Source organism: Amblyraja radiata, chromosome 2 (assembly GCF_010909765.2).
Source record: "Amblyraja radiata isolate CabotCenter1 chromosome 2, sAmbRad1.1.pri, whole genome shotgun sequence".
NCBI lineage: Eukaryota > Metazoa > Chordata > Chondrichthyes > Rajiformes > Rajidae > Amblyraja > Amblyraja radiata.
The window spans coordinates 31,648,816-31,665,951 of NC_045957.1; the positions used below are offsets into that span (position 1 = coordinate 31,648,816).

The 17,136-nt window shown below is 44.4% G+C and overlaps 1 protein-coding gene and 1 long non-coding RNA gene across 3 annotated transcripts in view; both read right to left on the reverse strand.

The window, feature by feature from the left end:
* lmbr1 (limb development membrane protein 1) overlaps positions 1–17,136 on the reverse strand; it is a 174,432-nt gene that overhangs the window by 122,536 nt on the left and 34,760 nt on the right. For both annotated transcript variants that reach the window (XM_033044377.1, XM_033044386.1), the window contains one exon: positions 239–342. In XM_033044377.1, coding sequence (XP_032900268.1) covers positions 239–342 — 104 coding nt within the window. The remainder of the gene's footprint in view (positions 1–238; positions 343–17,136) is intronic.
* Positions 9,827–15,798, reverse strand: LOC116988005. Its single transcript, XR_004415843.1, has 3 exons — positions 15,786–15,798; positions 10,054–10,059; positions 9,827–9,988 (listed from the first exon to the last, which is right to left on the reverse strand). It is a non-coding gene; the product is annotated as an uncharacterized LOC116988005 (long non-coding RNA).

Consider the following 17,136-nt stretch of genomic DNA (forward strand, 5'->3'; position numbering starts at 1 on the left):
ATCTTTAAGAGCTCTATCTAACTCTCTCTTGAAAGCATCCAGAGAATTGGCCTCCACTGCCTTCTGAGGCAGAGAATTCCAGATTCACAACCTTCAGTGTGACAACGTTTTTCCTCATCTCCGTTCTAAATGGCTTACCCCTTTTTCTTAAATAAATTGTGGCCCTTAGTTCTGGACTCCCCCAACATTGGGAACGATGATAATCACAAATTGATACTTACTCAGAACAAAGTCCTACCTTTTTTGATCCAGCAAATCCTTCAGATTCCAAGAAAAAGTAGGCAAAAGGCATCAGCACAAATAAAGAAAGGTTGGAGAAAAGTGATACAAGATTCCATAGACCTAGAAAAAACATAAAAGGCATTTTACCAAAAGATTCAATATTCATAGATCTACTGTGCCCTCCATAATGTTTGGGACAAAGACCCATCATGTATTTATTTGCAGAGCCCCATACACCATTAAAAGTGTCAATGTGGTCGAGAGCTTCATGTTCTTTTTTTTTAATATAAATATTTTTATTAGAAGCATGCATACAAATAATACGCGACAATTTAATTACAGATTTCTTACATAGCTTCAGTTTTTTTTAAAGAATAAAGATAAAGGGAGAAAAAGATGAGCGAAGGTGATAGAGAAGAAAAAAAAAAAGAAAGAAAAAAGGAGACGCAGAAGGAAACTACCAATAACAAGATTTGGAGATAGATCCGGGAAATGTTGAGTATAACTATTCATTCCAGTTCCAAACTCAGGTTTCAACCCTGATTTTGTGTTAAACCAATTTACTTTTAGAGCTTCATGTTCTACATGCAAATGTCATCAACTTGTCCTGACCAACCATATTGATGCTATAGCCAAGAAAATACCCTGGAGAAAAGGAATAGGTGCATTTCGGATCGAGACCTTACCTCACTCCTCGAGTCTAAGGGTCTCGACCTGAAACATCACCTATTCCTTTAATCCAGAGGTGCAGTCCGACCCACTGAATTACTCCAGCTTTTGTGTCCACTTTCAGTTTAAACCAGCATGTGCAGTTACACATGAAAACACCCTAACGTCTCCACTTCCTCAGAAGACTAAAGTCGTTCAGCTCAGTTCCAATGACTTACTAATTTCTACAAATGCACAGTAGAAGGTATTCTATCAGGAAGTATCTAATTTAGTTTGGCAACAGTTCAGCTTGAGACTTCAAGAAATTACAGGGAGTTGTGGATGTCGTCCAGCACGTGACACAAACCAGCCACCCCAATCACTCCACACTTCACACTGCCTGAGGAAAGCAGTCAACATAATTAAGGATCTTTCTCACCATGGTTATCCCCTCATCTCTATTCTCAGGTCAGGTAGAAGATGCAAAAAAAAGATAAACTTGAAAGCACGCACTAGCAGCGTCAGACCAGCTTCATCCCAGATATCATCAGACTGTTAAACAGTCCTCCTGAGGCTAATTGGTGGTCCTTATCTTCCAACAGAAATCATTAGGACCTTGCACTTAAAAAAAAGTTCACTTTAACTTTAATACTGTATTTTACACTGTGGCATTTTATTTCTCTTTACACTACCAGTCGTACTGTGTGTGGTTTGATTGTACTTGGGAATTATGATTTGACTGGACTTGATAGCATATAAAAAACAACAGCTTTTCACTATCTCTCAGTAAATTGAAGATAAACCAATAACAATATTTTACGTTCCTTTGCCTTGCTGCATCTCTCGCAAAGGCATTACCTCAGACTTGTTTAGAATTCAAAACTTTGTCTAAAACCTTGCTGAAATGCGTTCTATATCAAGTGTACTGACCTCATTCCTATTTGCCACCTGGAGAACATGGAACAGTGGTCCATACCCTCCAATCCCTGCCATTCATTAACTCTCCAAATGCCTCTTAAACATTGCTATTGTTTCTGCTTCCATCACTTCCTTTAGCAGCATATTCCAAGCAACCACCATTGTGCAAAAAAAAAGAAAAGAAAAAAAAATTCCCCTTGGTTCTTAAAATTCCCCATAACGTTTGTCCCTCTTACCATAAAAGTGTACCCTCTAGTTACCTCAAAGAATTCCAATTATATTTCCCTTTACAAATTCATAGCTTGTCTCCCTGAACAAATAAGCGTCTTTTCTAAATGAAGGTGTACATTGTCCTCAAAACTGATACCAATAAATGTCATAACTGAAGTTAAGCTAATTAGCCTGTTCTGCCCTTGTCCATTCTCTAATCCTCTCCATCAGTCCAATAGCCAAGAGAAATAACACATTGTATGCAATGGTAGACAAAAATGCTGGAGTAACTCAGCGGGTGAGGCAGCATCTATGGAGAGAAGGAATAGGCAACGTTTCGGGTCGAGACACTCTCCAGTCGGAGGTAGAGGGGGGGGGGGGGCGGTGGGAAAGAAAGAGGTGGGTACAATAGGCTTGTGGGAGAGCTGGGAAGGGGGAGGGGAAGGGAGGGGGGGGGAGAAAGCAAGGACTATCTGAAATTAGAGACGTCAATGTTCATACAGTTGGGGCGTAAACTACCTAAGCGAAATATATGGTGCCATTCCTCCAATTTAGCTCATGACAGAAAGGTCTGATTCGGAATGGGAGGGGGTGTTGAAGTGCTCAGCCACCGGGAGACCAGGTTGGTTAGAGCGAACTGAGCGGAGGTGTTGGGTGAAGTGATCGCCGAGCCTGCGCTTGGTCTCGCCGATGTAGAGAAGTTAACACCTGGAGCAGCAGATGCAGTAGATGAGGTTGTTGGAGGTGCAGATGAACCTCTGCCTCACCTCGAAAGACTGCTTGGGTCCTTGGATGGAGTCAAGGGGGGAGGTAAAGCGACAAATGTAGCATTCCCAGCAGTTACAAGGGAAAGTACTCGGGGAGGGGGTGGTTTGGGTCGGAAAGGACAAATTGACCAGTGAGTTATGGAGGGAACGGTCTCTGCTAAAAGCAGAAAGGGGAGGAGATGGGAAGATGTGGCCAGTGGTAGGATCCCATTGGAGGTGGCGAAAAAGCACAAGGATTATATGTTGTGGTTATATGCAAATGCTTCTTTAAACAGCCTGGAATACATTTCATCACCCTCTTCCCCCCACCACTCCCGACTCCTGTCCAGGGCTCGAAACTGACCACCCAAAGTGCCACCGGGCAACCTAAACGGCGAGTCATTTTGCCCGTCTTGGCACTGCAGGTACTGGTTTATACTGAAGATAGACACAAAAAACTGGAGTAACTCAGCGGGTCAGTCAGCATCTCTGGAGAAAAGGAACGTGACGTTTTGTGTCGGCGACGGCTGTAATGCGTGGGAAAGATGCTAAGTGTGGCGTGACGGAGGGTCGGAGCGAATGATGGGACCCATACAGCGGCAGCGGCTCCATCTCCTCCTCCCGCTCTGATAACGGTCGCTGCCTGCCACTCCGCCAACCAAAGGCCGACAACGGCGCTTTCAAAACAAACCCTTGAGTGAGGGATGTGTCGGTCAGAGGCGGAAGTGGGGGGGGGGGGGGGGGGGGGGGGGGGGGGGACGGGACTGAGGGTAGAGCGCAGTGATTGAAGGAGGGAGACATGCCAAAACACACTCGGCAAACCTGCACCACAGCCAGGATCGATCCCGGCTCTCCAATCGCTGCCGAACCGCCACTGGACCAACCCCGTCCGCACCCGAGAGCACCCCACGCCTGAGGGTGGCCAGAGACATCAGGAGTCAGACGGGAGCGTTGCCCCCAGGCCCACAGCCAGCGCAGAGAAGCAGCACTAAACCCAGCTCAACGCTGCCTGTCCCGCCATGTTAACTTACAGCCCTGCCTGGATTTACGGGAAATATGTCATCAATCCAGGCATGACAGGCAGAGTTGAGCTGCATTTAGCGCTGGATTGAGCTTCCGAAGCATCGCGCGTGTGAGCGTGCGCATGCACGCGCAGCCGCCAAGATATTGTGTCCCTCCTTGTCCCCTCCATAATTTGATTGCAATTTCCGTGCCAGACAGGTGTTGTCCGAGGAGCGCTGACCTTCCTTCCCACCTCCTCTGCCCCTTCCTCTCTCTCTCTCGCCATCCCCCTTATCCTGAGACCCCTCCTCTCCATCCCGCACTGATCTCCATTCCTGCCTATATTCAGTCCTCACTGACATCCAGTGAGCTCCCCTCCTCATCTACTCCCCCCATCTATTCATCCTGCACTGATCTCCCTATCCACCTCGCATTGATTCTCCTGCCACTCCCCATCAATCCTACGCTTGTCCCCCAATTCATCCTGTACTGACCCCCTTCCCATCCATCCTGCATTACTCCCTCCATCCATCCTGCACAGATCCCCCCTATTCAACCCCAGTCATCCCCCGTGCTCTCCCCTCACAATTTTACCTACTCCAACCAACACGCATTAATTCCCCTGCCTCAATCCATCCATTCCGCACCGATAGCCTTCTCAATCCCCCCCCCCCCCACCGCCACCTATCCGCCCTGTACTGATTCACCCCCCCCCCACCCCCGACCCTATTGTGGTGGAAATGTCTTCAGAGCGAACATTGACTATGTTTGATAACGGAATGCAATCAAATATGTTTTAATTCCCAATGTTATTATTTGTTTTAATCCATAAAGATGGATTAATTAAATTGTGAACACGTGAAACATTAAAACCGCAGTGTTCGATTGTCACTGCTACCGTTGACACGTTATTACAGAATTCATTTTAACGACAAATCAACGCTAATAATATGGAGTATCAGTACTGTAGTTATTTAATGAGCAACATTCACAACTATACGTTGGGATTTATCCAGGTTTTACTTCTCCAGTCAGTCATATACATCACAAATTTGGTCAGGAGATATTTCAGTTGAAATTTTAACGTTAATTCTGAAGTGGGAATGATGGAAAAAGCATTTATCAACAATTTTTTTAAGATTTGTTGCTTGCAAACTGGGTATCTTCATTGCTGTTCACAACTCATACATCTAATCTGAATGTCCGGTAATGTGGCGTCTTGACACCTTTAAATATATTACCAAAAGAACATTAGCTGCATTTATGTCCGTCGGCCATCTCTTGTTAGTTAGTGTAATGTTTAACCTGTCAGATGGGTATAGTCAGTTTTAACAGCTATTATCATAAAATGCCTTTAGAAAATTCCTTGCAACCTGTATATTTTGTTGTGGATAAATTATGTGGGAAGCGAGAGTGTTTCAGTACCAATAGCAATAACGACCCATGCTATGGCCATGTCATGATAATTTTTGGTCCTTCACAGAAAACATGCTTGCATCAATCTGTAGTGTGCATGGTTAAGCATATATGTAGTTGAGGCCAGTTCATTGGCTATATTTAAGAGGGAGTTAGATGTGGCCCTTGTGGCTAAAGGGATCAGGGGGATGGAGAGAAGGCAGGTACAGGATACTGAGTTGGATGATCAGCCATCATATTGAATGGCGGTGCAGACTCAAAGGGCCGAATGGCCTACTCCTGCACCTAGTTTCTATATTTCTATGTTATCATGGTCCAGGATTTATTGACACAAGTTGATCATACGATGAATAATCCAACCACATTTTTGTTTGGAAGTGGAAAGAAATAATAAAAATTGCATTAATTACAATGTGTAAAAAGAATTGAGATACTTGGCTTGACTTTTAAAGGGCTTGCTTGCAACAGTTTTCGGATGGATAAAGTGTGAATAAACATTTTATTAGATAAGGACTGTGTTTAATTGCAAAATTGGCGCTCATTCCGTGATTTCCGCTTAGTGGCAAGATGGCGCCGATGACGTAATTTCCGTTTAGCGACAAGATGGCGCTGAGTGTGTCATTTCCGGTTCGTGCCAAGATGGCGCTGACTGCAGAAGGCACAGAGTGAAGATGCCGTTGAATAATTCAAGAGAGCTGACTGCCTTGTCTATGGTGAGTGTGTTTGTTGGACGTTATTTAAAGCACGTTTCTGCTTCAGCAGCAGCCTCGACAAGAGGCTTTAAACGTTTGAATCATTCGGTTTACACACTATGTTCACCACGTTCTGAAGTTACTTGGCATTTTAGTATTGGTTGTCTGCGTGTGAGCGAGTCTGTGCGCGAGTGAGCGAGTCTGTGCGCGAGTGAGCGAGTCTGTGCGCGAGTGAGCGAGTCTGTGCGCGAGTGAGCGAGTCTGTGCGCGAGTCGGTGCGTGAGTGAGCGAGTCGGTGCGCGAGCGAGCGAGCGTGCGTGTGTATATAGGGGGTTGCATGTAAGGTCTCCCACCCGGAGACGACAAAGGGCTTGACGAACAGAACCGCTCAATCCATCTGGAGGACATCGCAGCTTCTGGTATATGTTGTTAATACACAAAACGTGTACTTTCCTACCTGTTAAAAACAGCCAAAATGGTGAGTTTTTGCGCTGTAAATAATTGTGGAAGTCAGGGTAACCGTGAGAGACATCTATCCTACTTCAGAATTCCAAAAATGAAGAGAAATGAAGGTAAAGAGAAGCGAGAGCTGAAGGGCCAACAACAGCTAAAGTGCTTGGCGAACTTTGGCCGTGATTGAAAATATTGGGAATTATCGCGTTCGCTCACTGCATTTCATCAACAGTAAGGCATTGTGTTTATTCTTGATTCCTTTGGTATCTAAAAGGTTTCAGAAGTGATAAATCTGGCTGTAAAATTTTTAAATCGCTCATGGTTCTGAAGTGGGTTTTTACATGCAAAAAGCAAACATTTGTGAAGCTGAATTTATCATTAAAAAAAATCTCCAAACTTACGAGTGGTGTGTGGAAAAGTAAGTTTTTTATCATTATGCTATTGAGATGTATATTTTGGCAAATAATAAAATGTCCTGACAGCTTAAACACCCATTCCCTTTCAATAGGATATTATCAATTTGCTGAGGTTGATTATGTCCAATTAACAGCTAACAATTATGTCATTCCTTGGCTTGCATCTGAGTAAAATGTAATTCAAAACCCATTACGGTTTGCATTTTTTTAAGGATACTGTCAGCCCATCGGCTGTGAGTGAGTGAACTGCCAGCCGACCAGCCGCGAGTAAGTGAATTGCCAGCCCACCAGCTGTCAGTGACTGAACAGCCAGCCCACCAGCCGTGAGTGACTGCACTGCCATCCCACCAGCCGTAAGTGAACTGCCAGCCCACCAGCCGTGAGTGACTGCACTGCCAGCCCATCAGCCGTGAGTAAGTGAACTGCCAGCCCACCAGCCGTGAGTGACTGCACTGCCAGCCCAATAATCCAGTCAGTCCATCCTCTCCCCCTTCTCTCTCTCTCTCTCTCTCTCTCTCTCTCACACACAGAGTCTGTCACCTGTTTTGGGCAGAATTTCTGGCAGTTTCTCAGCCAGGTCCGAGTGACTGTACTGCCAGGCCTCAGTGACGGAGCTGCCAGCCCAAGAATCCATTTGGCCCACATTGTCCATACTAGCCCTCTGGAACCCAGTCCCTTCGGCCCACAACACCCATACTAGGGCAACAGAAAGCCCCCGCCCCACACTGGCCAGCAATATTGGAATTGGTGGAGAGGTGGAATAATGCGTTGGGTGACCAGCCCTCCCGTGTGATGCTGGGACCCAACGGGTCCCACTTAGTCTAGTATATAATATAATTGTTATTAAAAAGCTCTCACTGGTACACGCTTTCTCCCCAAATCACCACCACCTAAATTTAGATTTGCCCCTTATCCAACCACCTACTTATTCAGCTTGCTACATACTTGCTAAAACGTTTTACTGACAATAATTCATGAATTATGAGCCCTCAGAATGATTAATCACAAATGCATCCTAGTTAAAACAAGGTCAGTGAAATTCCCACCATCGCGATGTTGCATTTGGAAATTATTTCCTCACCTGCGAACCAGACATTGTTGAGTACAGATAGGTGGCCCCGAAAATGTAAATGTAGCAAAAAAAAATACCATGGATCCCAAGATCATAAAGAAGGTATATATGCCGAGTGGAGCCTCAAATCATTCAGCATGCATGGAAGAGTTAATTGATGTTCTAAAGCAGTCGAATGAACCATTTCCAACAATGCAACATTAAAAGAAAACAACACATTGCAAAGAGGTTGGATATATGTTTGCTCCCTTTTCAATAGATTGATGTATCCTCAACAATACTTGAGAGGACCAATTTGCCATCAAGTTCAGAGATTTGTGAAGAAATAAAGTGGTCTTCAGTGTTAGTATCTGCTGCAACTCATCTTATCTTTCCAGTTAGAATAGTGGTTATGCATCCAGCCTCACTGAGCTGAAAAATAATGACTGATACTGGAAAACAAAAACAAAAAAAATACTGGAAACACTAGGGCAGCATCTTCAGAAAGAAAAGTATTTACCATTTCAGTTCTGTGTTAATCAGTCTTATTGCAATAGTTATTGCAGAAACTAACTCAGCTTCAAAAAAAAAAAATGAGAACCATTTTCTAAACTTGAAAATAGAATCAGTTAAAGCATCCATAATTTACCTCAAATAAAATTGTGACCACATACTGTAAAACTTATTAATGAAAGGTCATCCTGGTGTACTTGAGCTGTCAAGAAGCCTGTGCAATGCTACTTGTCCAGGCTTGTAGTGTTTTGAAATGAAGCACACAATTAGTAAAAAGAGAACGTCAAATGCCAAATTTCCCCACATCAGTCTGAAGGGTCTCGACCCGAAACGTCACCTATTCCTTCGCTCCATAGATGCTGCCTCACCCGCTGAGTTTCTCCAGCATTTTTGTCTACCGTCAAATGCGATACATTCATTAACAGCTGATGCAGCCAGAAGGGTCCCGATCGAAATGTCATCTATCCTTGTTCTTCCAGAGATGATGCCTGTGTCTTTTAAGTGTCATAATTTTACCCACCTCTACCTGCCAAACGCTTCTTTCATCATCTCGTCCATCCTTGTCACCACTTTCAAGGGACTATGTACCTGCACTTCTCAGTCTGTTATACAGCACTCCCTCACGCTCTTTCATTTGCTCGCTAGTTCTGCCCAGGGCAGATAGCCAGTATGAAGAGGTAAGGGGGGGGAGATGGGACAAGAGCTGGCAATTGATAGGTGGATCCGTGCATGGATTGATTGTCAGATCCACCCATCAGTTGCAGGTCTTGTCCCAGTCATCCTCTCAACACTGGCTATCTCTCCTCTACTCTCCGTTCCATTGAAGGGTGTCGACCCAATATATTAAATGTCCACTTCCCTCCACAGATATACCAACACGTTGAATTCCTCCACCAGCTCACTTTTGCATCTTTCAAAAAACAGGCCGAAAGAAGCCAATTGACAAACCACAACAAACTCAAGACAAGCTAAAAGCTGGATAATGGCAAATCTGAACTTCTATTTTGCCACTAGATTCAACATAAAATCCTGCAGCTAGAATAGAAAACATGGCGGAGAAGAGGCCTGGATGCAATTCACATCCAACCCCCTACTCTTATGCCAGAGACTGAGGGCATTCCAATAGTGACCCCTTTCTTTGAAGTGGGTGACCAACCATGTGGAAAAAGATGCGTTTTAAGTTAACCTATTTTCTTGTGGTCATTTATTTGTTAGCATTTTATAAATGCTGTTAAATTTAATAATAATTTTTCCAATTATTTACATTTAAAAAGAATTTGCATGTTCTTGACCGTCAGAGTTGTTTAAAAACATTTCAAAGGGATTGACAGCGGTGAGCTGTTAAAGCCTTCACAAGACACTGCCCGAGGCCTACTTGTCCTTGGGAGCCTGCTCCACCTCACAGGACACCTCCAGGGTGCGAAGGTCAGCTCATTTAGCCCACTGCATCCTGAAAAGGTGAGTGTGGACAGGCAGGCACCCAGGGGCGGGGTCTAGAACAATCCAGACCTAAAAGTGTTTAAAGTTAAAGCAGTCTGGTAATCTTGAACTTCTCATAGATACACAGAAAATATATGCAGGAGTAGGCGATTCGGCCCTTCAAGCCATTCAATGTGATCATGGCTGATCATCCACAATCAGTACCCCGTTCCTGCCTTCTCGCCACATCCCTTAATTCTGCTAGCCCTCAGAGCTCCATGTCTTTTGAATGCATCCAATGAATCGGTCTCCACTGCCTTCTGAGGCAGAGAATATCACAAATTCACAACACTCTGTAAGTAAGTAAGTAAGTAAGTTTTATTTATATAGCACGTTTTAAGTCAACTCGCATTGACACCAAAGTGCTTTACATAAATTAAATAATAAGTTCCATTACAAACCATAGAAAAAGGTTTAAAAAAAAAAAAAATGAATAAAATGGACACAACACATTATAGAGTTCAACACAAACGTCTCCCCACAGCAGAATCAAAACTTTCCACTGTGGGGAAAGGCACCAGAAAGTTAAGTCCTCTTCCTCTGTGAAACACCCGAGGTCGGGGCCCATTTGTGGCCTTGCAGCCAGTCCGATAATTTTCAGGGCCCTCTTGCCGTGAAGATGGAACTTCGGCGTCGGGTGAAACATTACTCAGCGGCTTGGAAAAGTCTGGAGCGGCTGCCTCCTCCCCAGAGACCGGGGCACTCGTAGCCCTCTGGGTGAAAAGGTTTTCCTCATATCAGTTCTAAATGGCCTACACCTTATTCTTGAGCTGTGGTCCCTGGTTCTGGACTCCCCCAACATCAGGAACACGTTTCCTGCATCTAGCATATTCAATCCCTTAATAATTTTATATGTTCCTATAAGATTCCCTCTCATCCTTCTAAATTCCAGTAAATACAATCCCATTCCTTTCTTTCATCATATGACAGTCCCACCATCCCGGGAATTAACCTTGTGAACCTACACTGAACTCCCTCAATAGCAAGAATATCCTTCCTCAAATTAGGAAACCAAAACTGCACACAATATTCCAGGTGTGGTCACACCAGGGCCCTGCACAACTGCAGAAGAACCTCTTTGCTCCTATACTCAAACCAAATTATGAAGGCCAACATGCCATTAGCTTTCTTCACTGCCAGCTGTACCTGCATGCTTACTTTCAGTGACTGATGTACAAGGACTCCCAGGTCTCGTTGCACTTCCCCTTTTCCTAATCTGACACCATTCAGATAATAATCTGCCTTCTTGTTCTTGCCGCCAAAGTGGATAACCTCACATGTATCTACATTGTACTGCATCTGCCATGCATCTGCCCACTCACCCAACCTATCCAAGTCACCCTGCATCCTCATAGCATCCTCTTTACTGTTCACACTGTCACCCAGGTTTGTGTCATCTGCAAATTTGTTCATGTTACTTTTAATCCCCTCATCTAAATCATTAATATGTATTGTAAATAGCTGCAGTCCCAGCACCGAGCTTTGCATCACCCCACTGGTCACTACCTGCCATTCTGAAAGGTTCCCGTTAATTCCTGCTCTTTGGTTCCTGTTTGCCAACCAATTTTCTATCCATGTTAATACACTACCCCCAACACCATGTACTCTAATTTTGCCCATTAATCTCCTGTGTGGGACCTTATCAAAGGCTTTCTAGAAGTCCAGAAACACTGCATCCACTGGCTCTCCCTTATCCATTTAACTTCTTACATCCTCAAAAAATGCCAGAAGATTAGTCAAGCAAGATTTCCACTTCGTACATCCATGCTGACTTGGACCACTCCTGTGATTGCTATCCAAATACACTGCTATTATATCTTTAATAATGGACTCCAGCATCTTCCCCACCACCGAAGTGGGTGGGGTTGGGGTGGGGGGGGGGGGGGGGGGGGGGGGTGGGGTCTCTCTCTCCTCTCATCTCTCTCTACTCTGAGCGGAGGAGCGCTGGGAGAGAGGCGAGCAGAGAGAAGAGAGCGCGAGAGGAGAGGCGAGAGGCGAGAGGGGGAGAGAGAGAGAGAGAGAGAGCAGAGGAAGGAGAGAGAGAGAGCGCGAGAGAGGCGCGAGAGGCGAGAGAGATGAGAGAGAGAGAGAGAGAGCGAGAGAGAGAGAGAGAGAGAGAGAGAGGAGAGAGAGCGAGACGAGAGAGAGAGAGGAGAGAGAGAGGGGAGAAGAGAGGAGAGAGAGAGAGCGAGAGCGAGAGAGAGAGAGAGAGAGGAGGAGAGAGAGCGGAGGAGAGAGAGAGAGAGAGGAGGTGAGAGGAGGAGAGAGGAGGAGAGAGAGGAGAGAGAGAGAGAGAGGAGAGAGGAGAGAGAGAGAGAGGAGAGAGAGAGAGAGAGGAAGCGCCGAGCGAGAGAGAGAGCGCACGAGAGACGAGAGAGAGAGAGCAGAGAAGGAAGAGAGTGGAGAGAGAGAGAGAGAGGAGCAGAGAGGCGGAGAGAGAGAGAGAGAGAGGAGAGAGAGAGAGAGAGACGGAAGCGAGAGAGAGCGAGAGAGAGAGAGAGAGAGAGGAGAGAGGAGAGCAGAGGGAGAGAGAGAGAGAGAGAAGAGAGACGAGAGAGAGAGAGAGAGAGAGGAGAGAGAGAGAGAGAGAGAGAGAGCTAGTGACGAGAGAGCGAGAGAGCAGGATATAGCTCGACTGAGCGATAGGTCGACGAGACGAGCGAGATAAGCGAGAGGGATCTCGCTATCTCTATCTCTCTCTCTCTCTCTCTCTCTCTCTCTCTCTCTCTCTCTCTCTCTCTCTCTCTCTCTCTCTCTCTCTCTCTCTCTCTCTCTCTCGAGATGACATTAGCTACCCTCCCTCCAATGCACAGAAACTGATCCAGAATTTATAGAACATTTGAAAATTATCTCCAATGCATCCACGATTTCTAGAGCTGCCTCCTTGAATAACCTGGGAGGCCCTGGGGATTTATCGGCCTTCAGTCCCATCAGTCGCCCCAACACCATTTCCTGACTAATGTGAATTTCCTTCAGCTACTCCGTCACCCTGGATCCTCTGTCCCCGAGTACATCTGGGAGATTGTTTCTGTCTTCACTAAGGAAGACACAAACAAAGTACCTGTTCAACTAGTCTGCCATTTCCTTGTTCCCCATAATAAATAATTTCTGTCTTCAAGGGACCCACATTTGTCTTAGCTAATCTTTTCCTCTTCACATACCTAAAGAAGCTTTTATTATCCTCCTTTATATTCTTGGCTAGCCGACCTTCGTACTTCATCTTTTCTCCCCGTATTGCCATTATAGTTACCATCTGTTGTTCTTTAAAAGTTTCCCAATCCTCTGGCTTCCAGCTCATCTTCACTATGTTATACGTCTTCTCTTTTAGTTTTATACTGTCCTTGACAGCAACGGCTGCCTCTTACTCCTCTTAGAATCTTTCCTCCTCTTTGGAATGAAATGGTCCTGCACCTTCTAGATTATTCCCAGACATTCCAGCCATTGCTGTTCCACTGTCATCCCTGCTAGGGTCCCTTTCCAGTCAACTTTGGCCAGCTCCTCCTTCATGCCTCCATAGTTCCCTTTGTTCAACTGCAATACTGACACTTCTGATTTTACCTTCTCCCTCTCAAATTGCAGATTAAAACTAATCATATTATGGTCACTACCCCCTAATGACTCCTTTACCTTGAGCTCCCTTATCAAATCCAGTTCATTGCACAACGCTAAATCCAGAATTGCCTTCTCCGTGGTAGGCTCCAGTACAAGCTGCTCTAAGAATCTCTCGGAGGCACTCTACAAACTCCCTTTCTTGGGTCCAGTACCAACCTGATTTTCCCAGTCTACCTGCATATTGAAATCTCCCATAACCACCATAGCATTACCTTTGTTACATGCCAATTTTAACTCCTGATGCAACTTGCACCCGATAACCAGGCTACTGTTTGGGGGCCTTTAGATAACACATTAAACACCCTAACACATTAAACTGTCCTTTTTGTCCTTGCAATTTCTCAGTTCTAGCAACAAAGACTCAACATCTCCTGATTCTATGTCACCCTTTGCAAAGGACTGAATTTCTTTCCTTACCAACAGAGCCACCCCACCCCTTCTGCCCACCTGTCTGTCTTTTCGATAGGACGTATAACCCTGAATACTCAGTTCCCAGCTCCGATCCTATTGCAGCCATGTCTCTGTAATTCCCACAACATCATACCTACCAATCTCTAACTGAGCCCCAAGCTCTTCCACTTTATTTCTTATACTTCACACACACATATAACACTTTTAATTCAGCATTCACCTCCCCTCACACCAGTTCTTATTTCACCCAACTTTATTAATTTATCCCTTCTTCAACTTTCCGTCCCAGTAATTCGGGTGTCTTTCGTAACTTTTCCTGCAATCTCTTTCCCTTTAACTCCATCCATATACTTCCAATTTGTCGATTCTCATGACATATCTCTTCAATTCTCAATCCACTCCTATTCTGCAGCCATAGTAAATCCGAAAAGTAAACTAGAGCAATAATGTCTGAACTACTGTCTGAACAGTTCGAAAGCTTCTGGAATGACACGGAACTTCCCAATCTTTCCTTATCATAATTTCCCATTATAATGCCAAGTGACACAAGATATGGAATCACAAGAGATTGCATATCCAAAAATCTGAAGCACAAACACTTCACCCCTCCTTTTTGCTTCTATGAATTAGTCATATCCCTTCCACACTCAGTCTTATTGCAAGTCCCCAAATACCAAAGCTTCTACCCCCACCTGCTACCCACCACCTCCCCCAGAATATGCACGTGAAGGCTCCATCAGCTCCAGCAGCGAGGAACCCATATTACCTGAAGGAGGACAATCTGAGTCCATAGGTTTATAACAGATATTGGTGGACAATGTGTCACCCCATATGGAAGCAGAGAGATCCAGAAAATGGAGAGCTGTTGGAAATTGATCAAATTGACAAATTCCACATGAGCACAGAGCAGCAATGTAATTGTCAATGTAAAAGGAGAGGTTTACAACAAGCATTGTTCCCTAGAACCAACAAAAAGATAGACATAGTTGGGGCCTGTGCGAGTTCCGACAGATGCATATTTGATTGATACAAAGTGGGAGGATTTGAACGACAAGTTGTGGAAGGCAACCAGTTCTGCAAGGCAGATGAGGGTTAGTGGAGGGGCAATGGTTTGTTCTTTGCTCCAAAAAGCAGAGAGCCCCAAGGACACTCTTGATGGGAGATGGAGGTTTAAAAAGATTGGACACCCATTGTAAAGATAACATAGTTGGGATATACAGCTGGGTGCAAGGCTACCAGTGCAGTTCCCAAAATATGGCATTTATGTATTTACTGATCTAATTCATGTCCACGAAGTCAGTGATCCTTTTGTGGCATTACATGCACAACACAGGGGGCTTCATTTTCAGTGCTCAACTCAGTGGCCACCTCTCACTGATGCTTGACTCTCTTATGGGAGTAATGAACAGTGGAAGAGAGTGGAGCCACATGGCTCCGTTGACCTAGGTAATCTAAAACATACCTGAAAATCAGTATGCCTGCTCAGATTACTACTTCATCATGATTTCCTCTCAGTATCCAGTCTTCTGATGATACCAGATGTCAGCAATGAGCCCCGTTCCTTCATAAGTACAGGCATTGTTTTAAACAGGGCATGATGCTTTAACTGATGTGAATCACTCAAAATAGATACACATCAAGTTAAACAACACTGTCAATGCCAACTGAATTCCAAAATTATGACAGTGATAGGGACATCAATTTGTGTTGTGACCTGGGTCAACTGGACACTGGTTAACAACGCAATTTTCCAGTGCTATCGAATTGCTCCACAAAATGTTACAGTTGTGTTCTACCACCACCTGCTGGTTTTTTGATGCAAAGCAGGATGGCTCAAAATATTTAATACTGATCACATTTTTTCTCCAAACATTGCAACCAAATACCGCAATATATCAGACACTCTCTTATCACAGCTGTTCTGAATATTTCTGATGATTTCACAGAAAAATACAAGTTACTAATTACCTTTTACAAGTGTGCAAAAATGAATGACATTTTGAATGTAAAACAGACAGGCATTCAGAGGTCAGATCCAAGATAATGTGAAAGGAAAATCATATTTGCCTGCAGGAGTCCCAATTCAATGTCTTTGGAAAGACTGTCATTTACGGAGATAATTAAACACAGGAACAAACAAATTTAACAATGCATGATGCACATCATAGCGCCGTAAAAAGATACAATACAGAACCAGGCCATTCAATGCACTAAACCCACACCAGCACTAATCCACGTTAATTCCATCTCCCGTAACATGTGCACATCAGCCCAAGCTTGAGCGATTCAATGCTTATCTTACCACCTAATTTTGTCAGCAACATTGCTTCAACCACTCTCTCAGGTAATGCAGTTCAGGTATTCACTACTATTTGAAAAAGGTTCCCCTCATAACCCCTCTGTATCTCTTCCTCCTCATCCTAAATCCATGTCTCCATTTTCTACTGAATGGGGAAAAAGATGTCTGTCATCGACCCATCCATGTCTCTCATAAATTGACATGCTTTAATCATGTTCCGTATTAATCCTCTCCACTCCAACGAGCATTGATGTAGCTTCTCCACTCACCTCCTGACTGAAACACTCTACCACGAGCAACATTCCACCGGGGTAACATTTTCCATACAAAGGATGATGGGTGTATGGAACAAACTGCCAGGGGAGGTAATTGAGGCAGGCACTATTGCAACGTTTAAGAAACATTTAGACAGGTACATGGATATGATAGGTTTAGAGGGATGTGGGCCAAACACAGACAGGTGAGACTTGTGTAGGTGAGGCATGTTGGTCAGTGTTGGCAAGTTGGGCCGAAGGGCCCGTTTCCATGCTGTAACACTCTATGGTTATTGATCACATGCTATAAATGCAAACTGATCCAGGCACTTGCTTCAAAGAGAATTCTATTATTTGGCAACAACATTTTGAACTTTAAACATATAAACTGAGAAAGATCTTTAATTATTTAACATGAATGCTCGAGAACCTCAAGTATATTTGTGGAAGAAGCCAGGTATAATCAGACAAAGCATTTCATTGTGCAGCAAAGTTTTCACTATAACTGGGTATGCATGACAATAATAATAAACCAAGCCAACAAAGCAGGCAGCGAGAACGAGTGCCGACCGACTAATGTTGCCTGGGTTTCAACAACTAAGTTACAGAGAAAGGTTGAATAAGTTAGGTCTTTATTCTCTGGAGCGCAGAAGGTTAAGGGGGGGACTTGATAGAGGTCTTTAATATGATGAGAGGGATAGACAGAGTTGATGTGGACAAGCTTTTCCCTTTGAGAATAGGGAAGATTCAAACAAGAGGACATGACTTCAGAATTAAGGGACAGAAGTTTAGGG